At 45.0% G+C, this 17947-nt stretch overlaps 1 protein-coding gene across 10 annotated transcripts in view; it reads left to right on the plus strand.

The window, feature by feature from the left end:
* Positions 1-17947, plus strand: part of EPB41L1 (erythrocyte membrane protein band 4.1 like 1) — a 172951-nt gene that overhangs the window by 123725 nt on the left and 31279 nt on the right. For all 10 annotated transcript variants that reach the window (XM_081009181.1, XM_081009177.1, XM_081009182.1 and 7 more), the window contains 6 exons: positions 3825-3989; positions 13237-13341; positions 13442-13484; positions 14601-14676; positions 15846-16064; positions 16274-16361. In XM_081009181.1, coding sequence (XP_080865307.1) covers positions 3825-3989; positions 13237-13341; positions 13442-13484; positions 14601-14676; positions 15846-16064; positions 16274-16361 — 696 coding nt within the window. The remainder of the gene's footprint in view (positions 1-3824; positions 3990-13236; positions 13342-13441; positions 13485-14600; positions 14677-15845; positions 16065-16273; positions 16362-17947) is intronic.

Below are 17947 nucleotides of genomic sequence, written 5' to 3' on the forward strand. Positions count from 1 at the left end.
CTGTGTTTAGCAGACCATTTTATTCTGGCAGGCTTTTGTTGTATGTGGCAGATAAATTTTTTTTCCTGCTTGGTTTTAACTGCTGTTCCTGTCTCTCATGGGCGGGTTGCTTTATATTGTTTCTCTTATTAAACTGCAGTTTTAAATGTTGTAATTCACCCTGAGTTGTGCATTTGTACCAGAAGGGCGGGGAATAAAAATGTTTTAATAAACAAATTAAATGCCAGGGTGCCCTTTGCCACCTGGTTGATATTTCTTCCCCACTCTCAGCCCCGTCCCCCGTTTTCCCTCAGCCTGTTACTGCATGGAGAATGCAAGAAAACACCACCTACACCTATAGTTTCTTTTTAGTCATCATCCCTTTTCTTTACTCGATTTCCTATAAAGATGCCTTGCTCCTTAATGGTGTCCCAGAGTTTCTCAACCCTGCAGGGGAGGAGCTGTAACTGAGTGGTAGAACACAGGTTTTACATTAAAATGGTCCCAGATTCAATCATTGGCTTCTCCACGTAGGGCTGGGGAAATATTCCTGTGTGAAAACATAGAGATTCCTTTTGTCACTGTTGACAGTACTGAGCTAGAAGGACCAACTGTGTAAAATAAACTGTTGGCTGCGGTTCATTAGTTGGATGAAAATTCCAGGTATGACTGCTCCCAGGTTTGCTTCAGAAAATACCTGTGAAGGAATTGCACCTGGCGCTGTGGGTTAAACCACAGAGCCTAGGACTTGCCGATCAGAAGGTCGGTGGTTCGAATCCCCACCACGGGGTGAGCTCCCATTGTTCGGTCCCTGCTCCTGCCAACCTAGCAAATCGAAAGCACGTCAAAGTGCAAGTAGATAAATAGGTACTGCTCCGGCAGGAAGGTAAACAGCGTTTCCGTGTGCTGCTCTGGTTTGCCAGAAGCGGCTTAGTCATGCTGGCCACATGACCCGGAAGCTGTATGCCGGCTCCCTCGGCCAATAAAGCGAGATGAGTGCAGCAACCCCAGAGTCGGCCACGACTGAACCTAATGGTCAGGGGTCCCTTTACCTTTACCTTACACCCAGAGACCAGAAGTTAAATGGCCTGATGGAGCAGTTGCTCTGTCGTTTTCTGGACAGTGATGAAAGGGCCAATTTCATGACCCAGAGTTGGCACTGAGTTGCTTGGAATGCCTTTTTTGAGGTATAATAATAAAAAGTGCTATGGCCTTCATCCTCTGGTAAACCAAGGACCTTTGTGAAAGCAAAAGAGGCACCTTATCATCTCCCAGATTAATCTCCAAACCAGGATTTTCCTCATCAGTGCAGTGGGAAGGTCGTGGTCTGTTTTCCATTACAGATGAGTGAGCAGCCTGTGGCACTGTCTTGTTGCTGCATACGAAGATACATGAGACGGCATGGAAGTCTTATAGTGATGGAGAATCCATATGGATCTTATTCTATCAAGGTCGTATGTTTGACCTTGCCCATCTGCCAGATAGATATTTAATTCTCCCTTAAACTTAATTTATATACAGGGGCCCTGTTTCGCCCCTGAAATATAATGAAGCAAGGAGTGTAGCTGAGTAGCATAATATTCAGATGTTGTTCCAACCCTAAAAGCCATTATAAATCCCTTTACAAAAAATGATTCTTGGTTGGGGAGGGCACACTCGCTGCTCATTCAGTATGCCATGCTTGGTGGAGGGGAAAGCCAGAAAGCAGAATCAAAGTGGACAGATCATATAAATGGATTGGCAAATAAACATTGGGTCCTTTTCTTCAGGGGTGAAAAATAATAATTTAAGCCCTTGGCGTGGGATGCAGTGGCTAGGATAATATTAACACCCCCCCTCCCAGTTCTTCAAAATACCCTCAAAGCCCTAATTTCTAAAACGTGAGGATTGAGTAGGGAAAAATCTGCCCCTCTCAGATGCTGCATCATCTGCCAAAAGTCCACTCCATCTGATATGCATGGAAATTATCTGGAATGATTCTGGGCCACCTGAGAGCACTTTTCATTTGATAAACACAGAGCAGCTACTTGCTTGGTTTGGAAAATGCACTCAAAGCTACTTGTAGTTGTCCAGAGCTGATTTGAACATCTGTTGTTGGTCAAAGGTTGTTTCTGTTTAAATCACCTTAAGCTGCAGTTCTAAGCGTGCTTCCGTGGAAATCAGTTCCAATGAACTCAGTGAAATTTACTTTGAAGTAAACATTTCTTCAGCTACAAGTTAGGAAATTGGCCACTCTGAAGATCTGCTTGGGGGCACTCGAGTGCTCATGCGTTAGAAAACCACAAAAGGAGAGACAATAGTTCTTCTGTATGTTGATTCAGAAGACTCTTTTTGCCAGGGGCATCAAATGAAGATATGGATGAGTGAATGTTGTACTTCTTTTATAGAGGGCAGTGAGCACTGCCCAGCAAGAAGGCTGCATTGCCAGTGTGTAAGCTTCTCTCTCTAGGTATTTTTGTCCCAGGCTAGAGATTGTCAGCTAAAACTAACCTTCCGCCAGTCCCCTTTTCCCCCTGGGGTTCATCTTGGTTGAATGTGTCTCTGTAATTGTGAAGGATTGGAATTGCAAGAGAACGCAGCTCTGATCTTTCCACCAAGGGTTGGATTGATGTCCAGTTCGCCACCAATGGGAAATGCCTCTCCTTCATAACTGCTGTGTGGGCTGAAGCTTATTTTTTGACAGAAAGTTGCCTTTTCCACCCAGAGATATCACAGCAATTAACTCTGGGAGAGTGCTAAGCCAGTGGCAATTTGCAGTGTTCTGATTCTGAATCTTTTTTTAAATTTTTAAATTTGATTTTACATATATTTTCCAAAAATCATAAAACATATATTTTTATCTTATACAAAAAGCAATTTGCCTGTCAGAGGTTATTTTGCCCACTTGGGACTTCACCTATTGCTTTTTGGTTTTCTTATTTCCCTCCCACTGTGGGAGCATTCAGATAAGACATTGCTGGGCAGCACCATAAAACCACTACCAGAAAGAAGTGAGATCACAGCACTTGTTGAAGGGGTGTGTGTTCAGGGGAGAGCATGTTATGCTGAAGAAAGCTAAAGGATGTGGCTTGTACATGTGATGCAAATATTATACATTTGCCTGTGTTGTTTTGCATTTCCCCCCTTTTCTGCTAGCCGTGCTATATAGCTAGTGCTGCTGTATAGGAAAGTGAAGTCCTTTGGCCCTGAATACCAGAATGATTGCATAGATCCCTCCATCACGTAATAGGTATTGACAATATAACAACAAAGACAAGCCCTGCCACAGGCTTGCAAAAGGAAAGACAAGAGAATTGGGGGAGCTGGGGATAGATGCAAAGGGAAGATGAGCAGAGAAGAGTAATCATCCTGGTTGCCCAGTTAAGGAAAGGAGCTATAGGCCACCTCCAGTTTCTGGGCATAGTGAAATTATTCTTTATTTCAGGAGTCTGGGCATGCTGTTTCAGTGGATTCAGTCACCTGCCCACACACCGGCTGAGTAATTGAGACCCACCTGGTTAGTCTACCACCACACATGGTTTGCATAAACTAGCACAGACTACATGTCCTGCATGACTTCTTGCAAGAAGAGAAGTCTCGCAGGGATGGGTTTTCTCATAAGAAGAGTTGTGGTGTTCTGTGGGGAGGGGAAATAATTGCTATTCAGGTGATTCAAGTTTCACTCTTGGTGGTGCTCAGCAGTGCAGTGGGGAGCTGCAGGTTGGGCACCCCCCGACCCCAGTGTGGGGAAACAACGTCCTGTTTCCCCATTAGAATGAGGATGCTTAGTTCATAAGTCAAAGGGCCCAAACATGAGCAAAGAATAACAATACTGTACCTGCTTCGCATCTCTTCCCCCATCCCAGGCTGTGGACATGGATGAAAAAGACTACAGTGAAGCAGATGGAATATCTGAGAAAACCACTCCCAGCAAGACCCAGAAATCCCCTCAGAAAGTCACCAAGAAGCTCAAGAGTGCCATCTGCAGAGTGACCCTACTTGATGCCTCAGAGTATGAATGTGAAGTGGAGGTAAGCAAGGGGACTAGATTGCTTGACCTTTTAAGCTACTAGTGGGGAATCTACAGGCCAAAGGCCTGGTTAGATCCACCAAGCCTCCTCCTTTGGCAAATGCATGCCCTCCTACCCGCCACCTGATGTATTGTCAGCTGTGGGGCAAGTAAACCCCTGGCTAAACTAAATGGGGGAGTTGAAAGTACTGCAGATCAGCTGATTGGTGGTGCCTGCAAGGCGGTGCTTTCAAAGGGGTTTCTAAAAACCCAACAATCATCTTTCAAAGCGATGCACAAGACAACACTTTGCAAGGGTCACCTGATGTCATTGTGATGTCAGGTGATTGACTGGTGGGTGGCATCGCTCACCTTCCAAACTGAGATCCAGTTCTCTCTTAAGTGTATCCTGCAAAGTTTATGCGGCCTGAGTTCCCTTCCTCTGGGAATGGTACCCAATAAAAAGCACCTTTAGAAAAGAATAAGTCCGTAATCAGTGTTTTGCAACAATTAATGCTTTCAACTCTGCCAAAGACACATGTGCGTGCGCACTTAACTCCCCATAGAGATGCACATGGAAGACAGGTGTGAGTGACTCATCCATTTCTGAGCGTAGGCTACTTGCTATTTGTGTTTTTTGGTGAAAATGAAGTGTAGGCAATGTGTGTGCATGAAAGAGAGAGAGCTTGTGTAACTGTTAACCTGACTGGGATCCCTCGAGAAGAAGGGTATTATTAATAGCATGCAAGGGAGAAGCTTAGGCATTATAAAAAGCCTATTGCACAACCTCATTTGTATGATATCCCTCGCTTCATTTCCACGGACATTTATTCCTCTGTGCAGGATGGAATGATATCCCAAATAGTGACTTGTATCGCTGTGGAGACAAAAATCCTTGCTCTGTATCAAGTGAATGGAGAGCAATCCATTCTTTACTTGATCGCTGAAGAAAAAGGGTTTCATTTTTGAACATCTTGGATGGGAGAGGAAACGACGTTTGCCCTTCACTGAAGAACATGAACACAAGAATGTCTGTAATGCAAAGTCTTTTTGCTCCTCATCAAAGCGATCAGGCCTTTGTTCTTCAATTTTGGGTTCCCAGATGTTGTTGGACTACAATACTCATTATTCCTGACCATTGGCTAGGCTGGTGGGATGATGGAAGTTGTAGTCCAGCAGCATGTGGGGACCCAAAGTTGAAGAACCCTGGAATAAACGACACTTTGGGAAGCATTAATGGTGCAGGGAGTGGGGATCCTCTTGCTCCCTGCTGCACATTCTCTTGGCCCCAGAACCTACAGTATCCCCTATCAAGTGTTTACTAGATTTTCTTTCATCTCTTTGCACCTGCAAGTGAACACTGAACTTCTCTGTGGCATCCATGCATGTTTGCAGCTGGGTTCCTGGGATGTTGCTCCTATCATCACTTGTGGCTACTAGCCTCTCCATATTACTATTTTTAAAAATGGGTTTGTACTTCAGTGCAACAAGGAGATGCATTTTATTATAGAATTTGTATTTTACGTATGTAGAACCCTTCATCACTTTTCACAGAAAATCTGTGGCTTCTGTATTTCTGTATCTTCTACAAGGACAACTCTTCTGGTGTTCCTTTCACCTGGGGTGGACTGTGGTAATATTTCATACTACGGTGCCCTGTGCAATGCCAACATTTGGCACCCTCAAATGAATCTTCTGAATTATGGGTCTTCTCAATTTTGCACCCCCTCAGATCAGCACCCTCTGTGGGGAGACCACCCAAACTGCCCTAAATCTGGTGCTGCTTTCACCATCAGCAAGTCCATACTATCAAAATGAAGGCTCAATACCCATGCAGTTTAGAGCAGGAGAAGGCCAGTCTGTACTATGTGATTGCTGTTCCAGTGGGAACAAATAAATTTAAGACTTTTCTGTTGGCCCGGAGCAGCAACAGTGTGGTGTGATTGTTGTTCTCCCACAATCTATAGCGGGCATTCACACCATATGAACCACAGAGCTATAAGTAGGCACATGCAAGTGACGTAAGCCTCCTCTTTGAACGCCAGTAGCTGGGAATCACAAGTGGAGAGAGTGTTATGATTTCAGGAGCATCACAAATGGGATATTTTAAATACTTCCTAATTACAGTGGTGCCTCGCAAGACGAAAAGAATCCGTTCCGCGAGTCTCTTCGTCTTGCGGTTTTTTCATCTTGCGAAGCAAGCCCATTAGCGGATTAGCGCTATTAGCGGCTTAGCGGGCTTAGCGGATCAGCTGATAAGCGGCTTAGCGGATCAGCTGATAAGCGGCTTAGTGGCTTAACAGATCAGCTGTTAAGCGGTTTAGCGGATCAGCTGATAAGCGGCTTAGCGATCAGCTGTTAAGTGGCTTAGCAGCTTAGCGGATCAGCTGATAAGCGGCTTAGCGGCTTGGGAAAAAGGGGGGGGAGGGGGGAAACCCGCAGGAACTCGCAAGACATTTTCGTCTTGCGAAGCAAGCCCATAGGAAATTCGTTTTGCGAAGCACCTCCAAAACGGAAAACTCTTTCGTCTAGCGGGTTTTCCGTCTTGCGAGGCATTCGTCTTGCGGGGCACCACTGTATGCAGTATTCATGGATGCTAGGATTGCCAGTGACTACTATCCATGATGGCTATGTGCTACCTCCAGTGACACTAGCAGTCTGCCTCCGGATTCCAGCTGCTGGGAGTCACAGGTGAGGTGAGCAGTGTTCTACTCTGGTCCTGCTCGAGGGCTTCCCCTAGGCATCTGGTTGGCGTCTGTGAGAAGAGGAAGCCGTATTAGGTGGGATCCAGCTGTGCTGTGGTTACGATGCATTAAAATTGCCTCAAGTGGTTTTGCCTGCAGTGAACCAAGTGAGAGCATGTGCTTCTGAGATCATGCAGGAACCTCTGGGGGCATGTTCTCACTTCATCTCTGCCTTTGGCCAAATGCATCCAGACCCAGTTGTCTATAATGTGATCACCGTAAAAATTAGGTTTGCCATACAGAGTTGGAAGTCCAAAGACATACTGGTTCAAAAACTGGTAGGAGGTGGAGCAGGAGGGAACAGCTGGTAAACAGTCAGCAAACAGTCAAAGCTAAGGGTTCAGTTTCCTACTGGTATTGCTATAAAAAGGAAGAGTTGGGACAGTCTATGGAATCTGGAGAGCCTAGCTGGCTTTAGTTGGATGGAAGTGGCAGTGGAGAAGAGCATGCACAGAAGGCAGAGGGGCAAATGTGTGTGCAAAAGAGAGAGAGAGGTGGAGGATGAAGGAACACAAGGGATGTAGAAGCTGGGCAGGTGTATCTAGTACAATTTCAAAACTTAGTGTTATGGAAGATCAGTCCCTTTGCATTTTTAAAGAGAAATTTGTAGACCCACTACTTTTCTACGGCTTTTAGTGCTGGAGGTAGATTGGGTTGTGATACGTCCATATTTTGAGTCCCCAGTGTGGTGCCCATGGGCACCATGGCATCCACAGGTATGTCCTTGGTACTCACTAAGGACCTCTGCCTCTCCCAGTTTGGGGGGGTTGGTTGGGAAAGGTTGCCTCTCTTTTTGGAAGGTTCCTGGTTTTGTTTGTCTGCACTGTATTTGAGAGTGCAAGCATTTCTTGGGGCGTGGGGGAGGACTCTGAACATAGGCAGTTACTCTTGTGTGAAATGGATATTTTATGTTGCCAATTAGTTTCTTAGATTTCCCAATGTACCCTGAAGTCCAAAAAGGTTGGTGACCCCTGGTTCATAGTATATTTGTGCTGAATTGTCATTTTGTGCTGGTCTTTTTAGGGGGAATCAAGAACTGAATGTTTTTCTTTCCACTTTGTGTGCAGATGAGTTGGGTTTTTTCCTCCACAACAATGCAAACTGGGGAGCGTGTGCATATACAGACGAAATTAGCTATATGCATTGTGCATAGAAATGGGTTACTTAACAGCTGCCACATGGAGCTATTTAAGGCAGCCCTGTGCTGCTGCTATAATGTATGCAGGCTTCTACAAACAAAGTTGGCCAAGACCCTCCCAGATTGATGGGAGAGGACACCACACAGCTTTTACCTTGACTAGTTCCAGCCTTTGTGCCGTGCAATCCTCTCTGCAGGAGACCATAAGAAGTGCCTGGTGGATCAGGCCAATGGGCCCATCTCGTCCAGCTTCCTGTTTTCACAGTGGCCAATCAGATGCCTGCAGGGAACCCATAATGAGGACCAAAGTGCATTAAATGCATGGAATTGTGGCATCTCTCTCTCTCTCTCTCTCTCTCTCTGACAAGGGGACAGTTCCTGTTCCTTTCTTTTACAAAATCTTGGGAGAAGCAATCTTCATTATAATCTGGCTAATAGGCAGGTGGCTTGCTGGAGACTAAATAAAGTAGACTTTGATTGGTGGCAGCATTTACTGAGTGGCTAGTAAACATGGGATTAGGTCCTGTTTGAACTTCCATACCCAGTGCTAGCTATGACTTTTAAATCTCTAAGCAGGCTGGGCCCTGTATGTATTGGCAGACCCCCTCCTGAGTTGCAATGGGCTACTGTGACTGCATAACCCTGACCAGTTGCCCTCTCCCATAGTCTGATGGATTCAAGTGTGTGTGTGTGTGTGTGTGTACGTGAAGTTGGGTGCCTGGGACAGAACAGGGATTCTGTTGGCTTTACTGCCCATCACACTCCTTAACAGTCTCCCTGAGCTAGGTGGTGTGGTCTTGTGTTTGGTGCAGGAGTCCCCCGGCTTGTTTTGCTGGTGGGGGAATTTAGCATTCACTCAGAGGATCCCCTGTCACAGATGTGGCTCAGAAGTTCATGTCCACTACGACAATCATGGGTCTGTCTCAGGATACCTGGCCCTTCCCATGCTGCAGGGCACACTCTGGATGGTAGTGATATTAGAGTGGAAGAATAGTTCATTTGTCATGGTTGGGTCACTGGAACTCAGAGCCATTGCAGGGATGAGGAGTTGATTAGGATGGTCTTCCCAGGAGTAGGATGGAGCTGGGTGGTTTCCTGATGGCTCTTGGGGAGTTTCCTGTCACCTTGGCAAGTGATTCTGTCGAAATCCTGGAGGATCTCTGGAACAGAGACAACTGACAGGGACATACTAAGGGCATTTTCAGTAATGGGCCCTGCATTCTAAAACTTCCCCCCTGATGAGACTCACCAGAATTCATTGTTACCTGGTGTTCAGAAGATGGTGTTAAATCCTTTTGCCCACATTTGGCTTTGGCCCTGGATGCTGCCCCCTGACATGTTACCCCCGAGTGTACAGTATAAGGCCCTCAATCAGTGGGGCCTGGAAAGTTTCATACCCCTGGTTTAAACAGAGCAATATAATGATGAAACTGGTTTTGTTCCTAGACGTTATGATCTATTGATTGTTTTCATCAATCATTTCTCTAATGTACCTTGGAAGCTGGTCTGAATAATTTGGGAGTGTGGGGAAGCAGAGTGAGGGATGGGCTAAATAAATAAAGTGAAATAAAGGACTGAGAGGAGGTGAAAAGGATCAGAGACGGTCTGTTGCTTTGATCTCTGGCACTCCTACAGCCCAGCTCTTTAGCTGACAACTCCCAACAGTGAGATTCAAGAGTGAGTTTTTACTGAGTGCAAAGCGACTGATTGTTACAGAGATGAAAGTTCTCCTAAGCAGCCAAAAATGGGGAGGGGGAGGGGTGGTGGATGAAAATAGATTATCCTAAGAACTTTCAAAGCTAAAAAGGTGGGCTTTTTCAAAGGCATAAAAGGGCTCATGGAATTAGTCATCCTGTGAAGACTGTGGCTGTTATTTGTCCATAGAAGAACATGCAGAAATCTCTGTCATTCTGTTTTTCCTAGTTTACTAACTCAGGACCCCAAATAAATGCACACCCTTGACATTCCTTAGGAATTAGTAAAGCAAAAGCTTTGCAAACCGGAGGTTCCAGGTTCAGTCCTTGGCTAGGGATGAGCAAATCTGTCAATTTTGGTGCTCTCAGTTTTTCATTTTTTCCTTATCTTACATTCAGTACTCCACATTTCTGCAGTGATTTGTGAATTTTGTAGTATTAATAAAATCCTCATGAAAAACTTGCTCACATTTTTTAATTTTTTTATTGTTTTACTTGCTCACATTTTAGTGTGAATTTCTTCCAATAAATATATATATTTTGTATGCAGAATTGACAAATGCACACATTTTTCCAAGCAGTTTTCTCTAAAAGAATTCATCTTTGTACACATTATTTGGGTTAAAGCACTGCATTGTGAAATTTGGATAAGTGTGAATTTCAAAGAATAGCTGTGTTTCTGTTCATGTATTGGTTAGAGGCGTGTGAATTAGGTAGTTTCTCATTAAAATGTAAACAAAAGTGCATTTCTTGCCCATCCCTATCCCTGCCATCTCCAGGTAAATCTGGGGAAGGCCCCAGTTAAATGGGACATTAATAACAGGCAGCTTGCTCTATCCCCATACAGTTTATTGTCTATGTTAGGTGAGTGTGATTTTTATTAGGGTTAGAGTTAGGCATCGGGAATGTGTCATCTGATGAGAGTTTCAAAAGACAATGGAGAACCAGGCAAGGTGAGGCTTAGATGGTTTAGATTTAGAAGAAGCTTTGTTGGGAAAATTAACATGGAAATTAGTAGAAATGTGGGTAGTGGTGGGTATTCTAGCATAGGGTGCATACAAACAGAGACTGAAAGGAGAAGAAATGAACAACAGCAGGAAGGAATATAAGCAGCAGTGAGGAAGTTATATGGTATGCGGTTGACTGGCAGAGAGCTTTTAATCTAAGGACTAGAATCTTGACATGGATCCGAAGCATGATGGAAGGACCAGTTCTGGGGCTGAAGGAAACGGCGGACATAATCATAGCAACAGGAGAGAAAGATTAGTTTAGTAGAGAGGCTTTCTGATCTGACAGCAAAGAAGTATGAAAAATCTGGCAGTTTCTTGATCAATGTTCTTCCTCCTGCAAGCAGCTTAGAAACCAGCATTTTATTATCTTCTACCAAACACATTATTGGTGCCTCCCCCATTCATTGTTGTTTAGTTGTACAGTGCAGGCTGTCGCTCAGGAAAGCTGATCTCCTGAACCTGCTTTCAATTAAAATAAGAAGACTGGAAAAAGCCCATGTTAAATGCCTATATTGATTCACTGCCTTTTGCTGTGCCAGGTTAATGAGGAGTCTCTCCATACAATGAAGTGATTTTGTGGGGAAGAAAGTTAATTGCTTAATTTAAAAAGGTTTCTGTTGGCATTTATTGCCTCTTGCTTGTATAGCTGTTGCTCCTCATTTTACAAATCTAAGTGCTGGCATATCAAGTCTTAGGATCTGGCTCTTAAGTTGTGATGCTATTGTCACTATTATCAAGAGTATTTTCATCTCCATGTCATTGGGAAGACTCTGGAGAAATCTTCGTGAGGATAACAGGCCTATCATTTATTATTCTTTATTTTTGAAAGCAGAGGGCTGTATCCAAAGTTCTCTGTCCTCTGGTATGAGGACTCTTGCACTAACAGATAGGTGAGTTTAAATACAGTGATACCTCGAGTTAAGTACTTAATTCGTTCCAGAGGTCCGTTCTTAACCTGAAGCACCACTTTAGCTAATGGGGCCTCCTGCTGCCACCACGCCGCCAGAGCACGATTTCTGTTCTCATCCTGAAGCAAAGTTCCTAACCTGAAGCACTATTTCTGGGCTAGCGGAGTCTGTAACCTGAAGCATATGTAACCTGAGGTACCACTGTATTGTGCAACTGAAGAATCCAATGCAACAATTGAAAAAACTTGTTGCAAAACCGATCACACATCCTACTGTGCAACAAAATTACCAGCGCCTGCTTATTTTGGATACAACTCAGATGAGAGTGAGTGTGAAAACACACACACACACACACACACACACACGAGTGGCCATGCAATTGGAGGAAGAAGGGAGGCACACTGAGAGGGGGTAAGTGGGTGATTAAAACTATGGCAAAAGTTTGAGTAAAGTCGGGATGAAAGGAACTGAGAAGGAAATGGCAATTTTAAACAACAGCAGAAGTTGTGAGTAAAGGATGGATGGATACTAAGAGGGGGAAAGTGGCCATTTTAAACAACGACAAAAGTTTGAATATCCTTGTAATATTTTTTGTTTGGTGCATCCCAAAGGTTTAGCAAACCCAGGGTGTAAATAGACACAAGATAGTTCGCAAGGGTATTCATATTAAGTGTTTAGTAGTAGTGTTAATTTCCCCTAGAAATTTGCTGCACAAGGGCATTCCCACATGTTCCCTGGCGTGCTCTGCAATGTCAGCAAATTGGAGACAGGTTCTTACTGATGCAAGAGTAAAATGTCAACAAGATACTGTTTTTAACTCAATTTCCTTTACTTGGGCAGAGGTCATTGTTAACTGCTTCCTCCCCCAAACTTCATTCCACTCTGAGTCTTTGATCTTCTGGATGTCTTGTTCCCAAATTTTCCTCAAAACTTGCAACTCTCCGATATCTTTTCCCAATAACGTTTGCTCTACCGGGACCTTTATGTCCACTTGTTGCATCAGGACCAGCTGTTTGAATGTTGCAAGCCCCATAGCAACTCTTTTCAACTTGATAAGAAGTTACCTTGGTGTATTATTAACCGCCACCCCTCCCAGTTATAAGGGCTAGAAAATAACAGTATTTTGCTCTGACAACTGCATGTGCTGTCTTTTTCCATTTGTGCAGTTGCCATGTTGCTGCTTGGGTCTTTCCCTTGGTCAGGAAGTATATTGTGTAGTTTTCTTTCATTTTTGTAACCTAGGGAAAATGCTACATCTAACTACTTACCTGTAACAAATGTTGCATACTCACTCACCCACACCCATGCACACACACCAGTGAGTAAATGGCCCCTCTCAGCTCAGTGTAACTTACTCCCTAGCAACTGTGTTTAGGGTTGCAGCTTAAATATAATTCTGGCCTTCCTTAAATCATTTCCTTGCATCAGTGGTGGTGGTGGGGAGCTTGTTGGCCTCCAGTTTTTGGATTCCAACTCATTTCAGCCCTAGCCAGCATTGCTGATGATCAAGGATCATGGGAGTTGTAGTCCAACAGCACCTGAAGATGCCTAACATTCTACCCTGCCGCTCATAGTTTTGTGGGTTTAGCAGCATCCACAAGATCAGAAAGTGCTTCTTACATGTCCACGAAGAAGGAATGATTGTGTTTGACTGCATAAACAAGGACAGAAGCCACAATTTTGCTTCTGTCCTACCTAGCAGGCATTGGAAAGAAGACAATAGCTTCTAGGTGTGCTCTTAGTTCTTATTCTTTCTATATTTATTTGTCTTGCAGAAACATGCCCGGGGGCAGGTGCTCTTTGACCTAGTCTGTGAGCACCTCAACCTCCTGGAGAAGGATTATTTTGGACTTACATTCTGCGACTCGGATAGTCAGAAGGTATGTTTTGGGTGGCCCTGATAGAGGCCTGTGCTGTGTCTATTCAAGAAGCTGTGATTAAATAAGACTTCCTCTTATGTGCTCTCTCTTTCCATTTCAGAACTGGTTGGATCCCTCCAAGGAAATAAAGAAACAGATTCGCAGTGAGTAATGTAGCTGGAAGCCCGTGTACTCAAAGGCTTCCCACGTTTTCTAACTGGGCCTCTATGGTAGATGGGAGGGAATTCTCCCCTTGTCCATAAGATGCCATTAGTAAGCAACTCAATTGTTGTATTCAAAATATTTTCCAAGCGTGAAAAGGAACGGACTTGAGAAGAATAGAGGCTTGAGGGAGAATAAGGCCTTAAGGATCTAACATTCTCCAGTGTTCCAGTTGCCACTGACACCTGTATGAAGTGTTATACTATGCCTAGAGTGTTGTGTGCCTATACCAATACAGTAGTATTGTTACCGACCATGACACCCTCTTTTTGTCACTCTTTGCAGAGTGGAAATAATAGTAACTGTAAACTATCATTGAAAGAAAGGAGTGCAGTGAAGAACCTCATGATTTTATGAAACACATTATATGATAGGAGCACCAAGCAGTGGGGGACATTCACTTTTGTAACCTGGTTCCTTTTGGACTGCAACTCGCACCAGCCTCAGCCATCATAGCCATGACTGGGGGTTGGGGGTAGGCTGAGGTAAAGCAAGTGGCGCACTCTGCCCTGATGTAGAAAGGCAGGAAAGAGTGGTGATAGGTCATAGGCCCTTGGTCATATTGGCTCCTGTGATCCTTTCATTTTACAGGGAGGAGAAAGCTCTCCGTTGGGAGTTGGCTTCTTGAATAGCAAGATATTGGGTAGTCTTGCTGCACAAGCGGTTTGCACGGATACCGCAGGAGGTCTTTCCCAAACAGCAGGCCCTCTGGGAGACAGGAGCCTGTTTCCATGGCAACAGCAAGTTGTAGCCTCTCTTGTGTGGCGAAGGCTGTTCTGCTGGGTCGCAGGCCTTAGCAGGCAAGCGCACCCTGCCATGTGCCTCAGCCGTGTACATCCAGTCAAGCAGAGATCCCTGCTGATTCTGAGGAGTTTGTCTTTTTTGAGGCACATTAATAGTTTACTTGCATAGCAGGCGGGAGGCAGTGTGAGGCGGTCGGAGTCACGGAAGCGGGAATCGGAGATGAGTGCAAGTGTGAGAGACAAAGGAAAGGATACCTCAGCTGAGTATGTCTACTCCATCATATTTTCCCCTTTCTCCATCTCTCCGTTACATAGGTGGCCCCTGGAACTTTGCCTTCACTGTCAAGTTTTACCCACCAGACCCTGCCCAGCTCACAGAGGACATCACGAGGTGAGTCAAAGCTATATATTCCCCTCTTAAGCTATGAAATGTGTTGAGCTGAACACACACACACCCCAAGCATCAACCACCCACCGCTGCCACTCATTTTGACATCAAGCTGACTTCCACTGGTGATGACTGAGAAAGGTGATCACTACTGGAGAATGGTCCTATATAGCAGCAGCAGCAGCAGCAACAACAACAACAACAACAACATAAATAAACCCCCACCCATCTGGCTGGGTTTCTCCAGCCACTCTGGGCGGCTCCCAACAGAATATTAAAAGCACAATAAAACACCAAACATTAAAAACTTCCCTAAACAGGGCTGCCTTCAGATGTCTTCTAAAAGTCAGACAGTTGTTTATTTCCTTGACATCTGATGGGAGGGCCTTCTACAGGGCGAGTGCCACTACCGAGAAGGCCCTCTGCCTGGTTCCCTGTAGCTTCACTTCTCGCAGTGAGGGAACTGCCAGAAGGCCCTCAGAGCTGGACCTCAGTGTTCAGGCTGAATGGTGGGGGTAGAGACGCCCCTTCAGGTATACTTGACCGAAGCCGTTTAGGGCTTTAAAGGTCCTAGGACTTGCCTCCAAAATCAAAAGCAACAGAATAGCACAACCGTTCCTCAGCATCCATCCCCACTGCTTATACTGGCCACTGGAAGGATGCAACCTAATATCTTCTTCCGGAAGGAAGGAATTGATTTTAGGCAGCCTTCCCCAAGCTGATGCCCTCCAGATGTTTTGGACTACTAATAAACTGGATGTTCATCAAGCTGTGCCTGGCTTGGTGGGCCAGATACCCCTTTTGCACCTAGAAGTTTTCCAGGTATTAAATGCCTTCAGATTAAAAATTATGACTGCAATCCCAGACAGCAACCAAATTATGAGGTCTGAAAACCCTCTAGTGCAGGGGCAGCTAACTCTCAGCATTCCTTGCTGCTGCCAGTGTTGGCAGGGGGCCGATGGGAGTTGTAGCTCAGTGATACCTGGAGGGCTTCAGGTTAGCCACCCTTGCCCCAATGGCAGGCTGTGCTAGGCTTGGTGACTAACAAATGGCTTGCTGTATTAAGAAGTAAACACGGCCCACCCCTTATTAAATGACTGCAAGGAAGTTCCTGATTTCCTGCTTGCTTTTCTCACGGCTGTCCCAACTGCTTGACTCCCTCCCCACCCTAGATACTACCTGTGCCTGCAGCTCCGAGCAGACATCATCAGTGGGCGCCTCCCATGTTCCTTCGTTACGCATGCATTACTGGGCTCCTATGCTGTACAAGCTGAACTGGGAGACTATGACGTCGAGGAGCACGTGGGCAATTACGTTGGTGAGCTTCGTTTTGCTCCAAACCAAACTAGGGAGCTGGAAGAGCGTATCATGGAGCTGCATAAGACTTACCGGTGAGTATGTTTCTGTCCTTCTGTCCTGAGAACAAGCAAGACCTGGGAAATGGGTTCTCTGACAGTTGTTTGAGAGCAGATAGCACTGTGCAATCTATTTCTTTCTGCCCCTGTCTTGTAAAAGCCCAATGAAGGAAATACCAGCATTTTGCCCAGCTGTCAGGAGCTGATGGTTTACACTTCTGCCGTCTCTCCCTTTCCTTTCAAAGGGGCATGACACCTGGAGAGGCAGAAATTCACTTCCTGGAGAATGCCAAGAAGCTTTCCATGTATGGAGTTGACCTGCATCATGCCAAGGTACGGCAGACCTGTAGTGCGTGAAGATGCCCTCAGAATGGGTTGGGTTGCGTGCCCTGAAGAAATTGCCACATCATCTCTTCACCCCTGGCCAAACTCTGCACCAGCGCACAGGATGCATCAGTTTAGTGGTGCGAATTTTCCTAGGACTCATCTAATAATAAGATGAGGCACTGCCATCATTTTTTTTCCTGTCAGAAAACATGACATCTTGGTGAAGCAGATGAATACAAATTGTCAAATGTTTAAGATTGGAGCTGTCTTCTTCTTTCTTTCTTTTTAAAACAATCAAACAAAAACCTTAAGGTACCATGCGGCCGTATTGTGGGACCTTTTCTGTAACAAGTGGAATGTGGAGATTTTATTCCATGAAAGCTGATTACTCCATAGTTTTTGCAGGTTGTGTGTGTGTGTTTTTAAGGAAAAGCACACAACAAGATTCTTGGTGTGTTTGTGTATATATATACCTATTCAATGGTCACCTACCTGTAGTTTCCTACATGTTTTCTCCTTTCTCCTAACACAGTTAAAATTCCATCCATTTTTTCTGTTCTCCTGTCTCTGTTTCCTGTATTTCTTACCTTCACAACTTTTTTCCTCTTCCATATCCATGCATGATCTGGCTGCTAGGACAGCAAGTTTTGGCCTCTCCAGATAGAGCAGTTTCATGCTTTACAAGCAGCAACCCAATTTGATGCGGTGAAGTTAATCCCTTAAAAGCCAGAGCTAATTGAACGCAGCAAAATCTCACCTGCCTGCTCTCTAGCAAACTTCCTGGTGTGCTCAAAGAGGCGGAGGAGACTCGAGAAGACGGAGGGCACTGAATTTCGGGCCACACATCTGATCCCTCTGATTACAACAGCTCTCTAAATCATGACCCACAACTCTGGGAGCCTGCTGGTTTCCTGGTAGCAGTCTGAACAGCACTCTGCTGTCCCCTAGCGTCAAAATTGTCTATGGGTTAGAGCACATGGGAGGATTCTTCCAACACCCCCACCCCCTTTGTAATAAATACATGTTGCAAGCAACTGCTGTTGGCAGGCTTGTGCTGCTGGCCAGGACTTTCCCCAAGATCAGGAAGCTCATTTTATGAGATTAGTGCAATATCCTCCCCACAAGAATCCCCTAATGGGGAATACACCTTTAAACCTTGGCCGTGGTGCCTCAGTCACTGCAGTCCTTTTCACCAGTGAAGCATCCCCTGCTGTTGTGTCTTAAATACTTAGGCAGTCAACTTTTGCCTGCTTGGGGAACATTAGCCTGGGGAAAAGAAGTAGCAACGCTATGCTGCAGCCTGTTTTTGCAAGCATAGAGAATGACAGAAGACATGCAATGCCATGCACTCTTAGTGTGCCCTTTTTCCTAAAGCAAAATTCCTGATGATCTTTCCAAGAAGAAAGGCATTCCATGATGCTCCCCCTAGTAATGCCCTTTTCTCAGGCCTAAACTAGGAAGATCTCCTTTGTCTGGAGTTGGAACTGGAGGTGTGGCTCACCAGTAGAGACCATATTCCTAAAGTTTTGGCTGGTCAGATGACGTCTTTGAAGTTCTGAAATTGTTTCTATATGAGTTAAAGGTAAAGGGAC

The sequence above is a fragment of the Podarcis pityusensis genome, assembly GCF_964106645.2.
Source record: "Podarcis pityusensis genome assembly, chromosome: 6".
NCBI classification, from domain to species: domain Eukaryota; kingdom Metazoa; phylum Chordata; class Lepidosauria; order Squamata; family Lacertidae; genus Podarcis; species Podarcis pityusensis.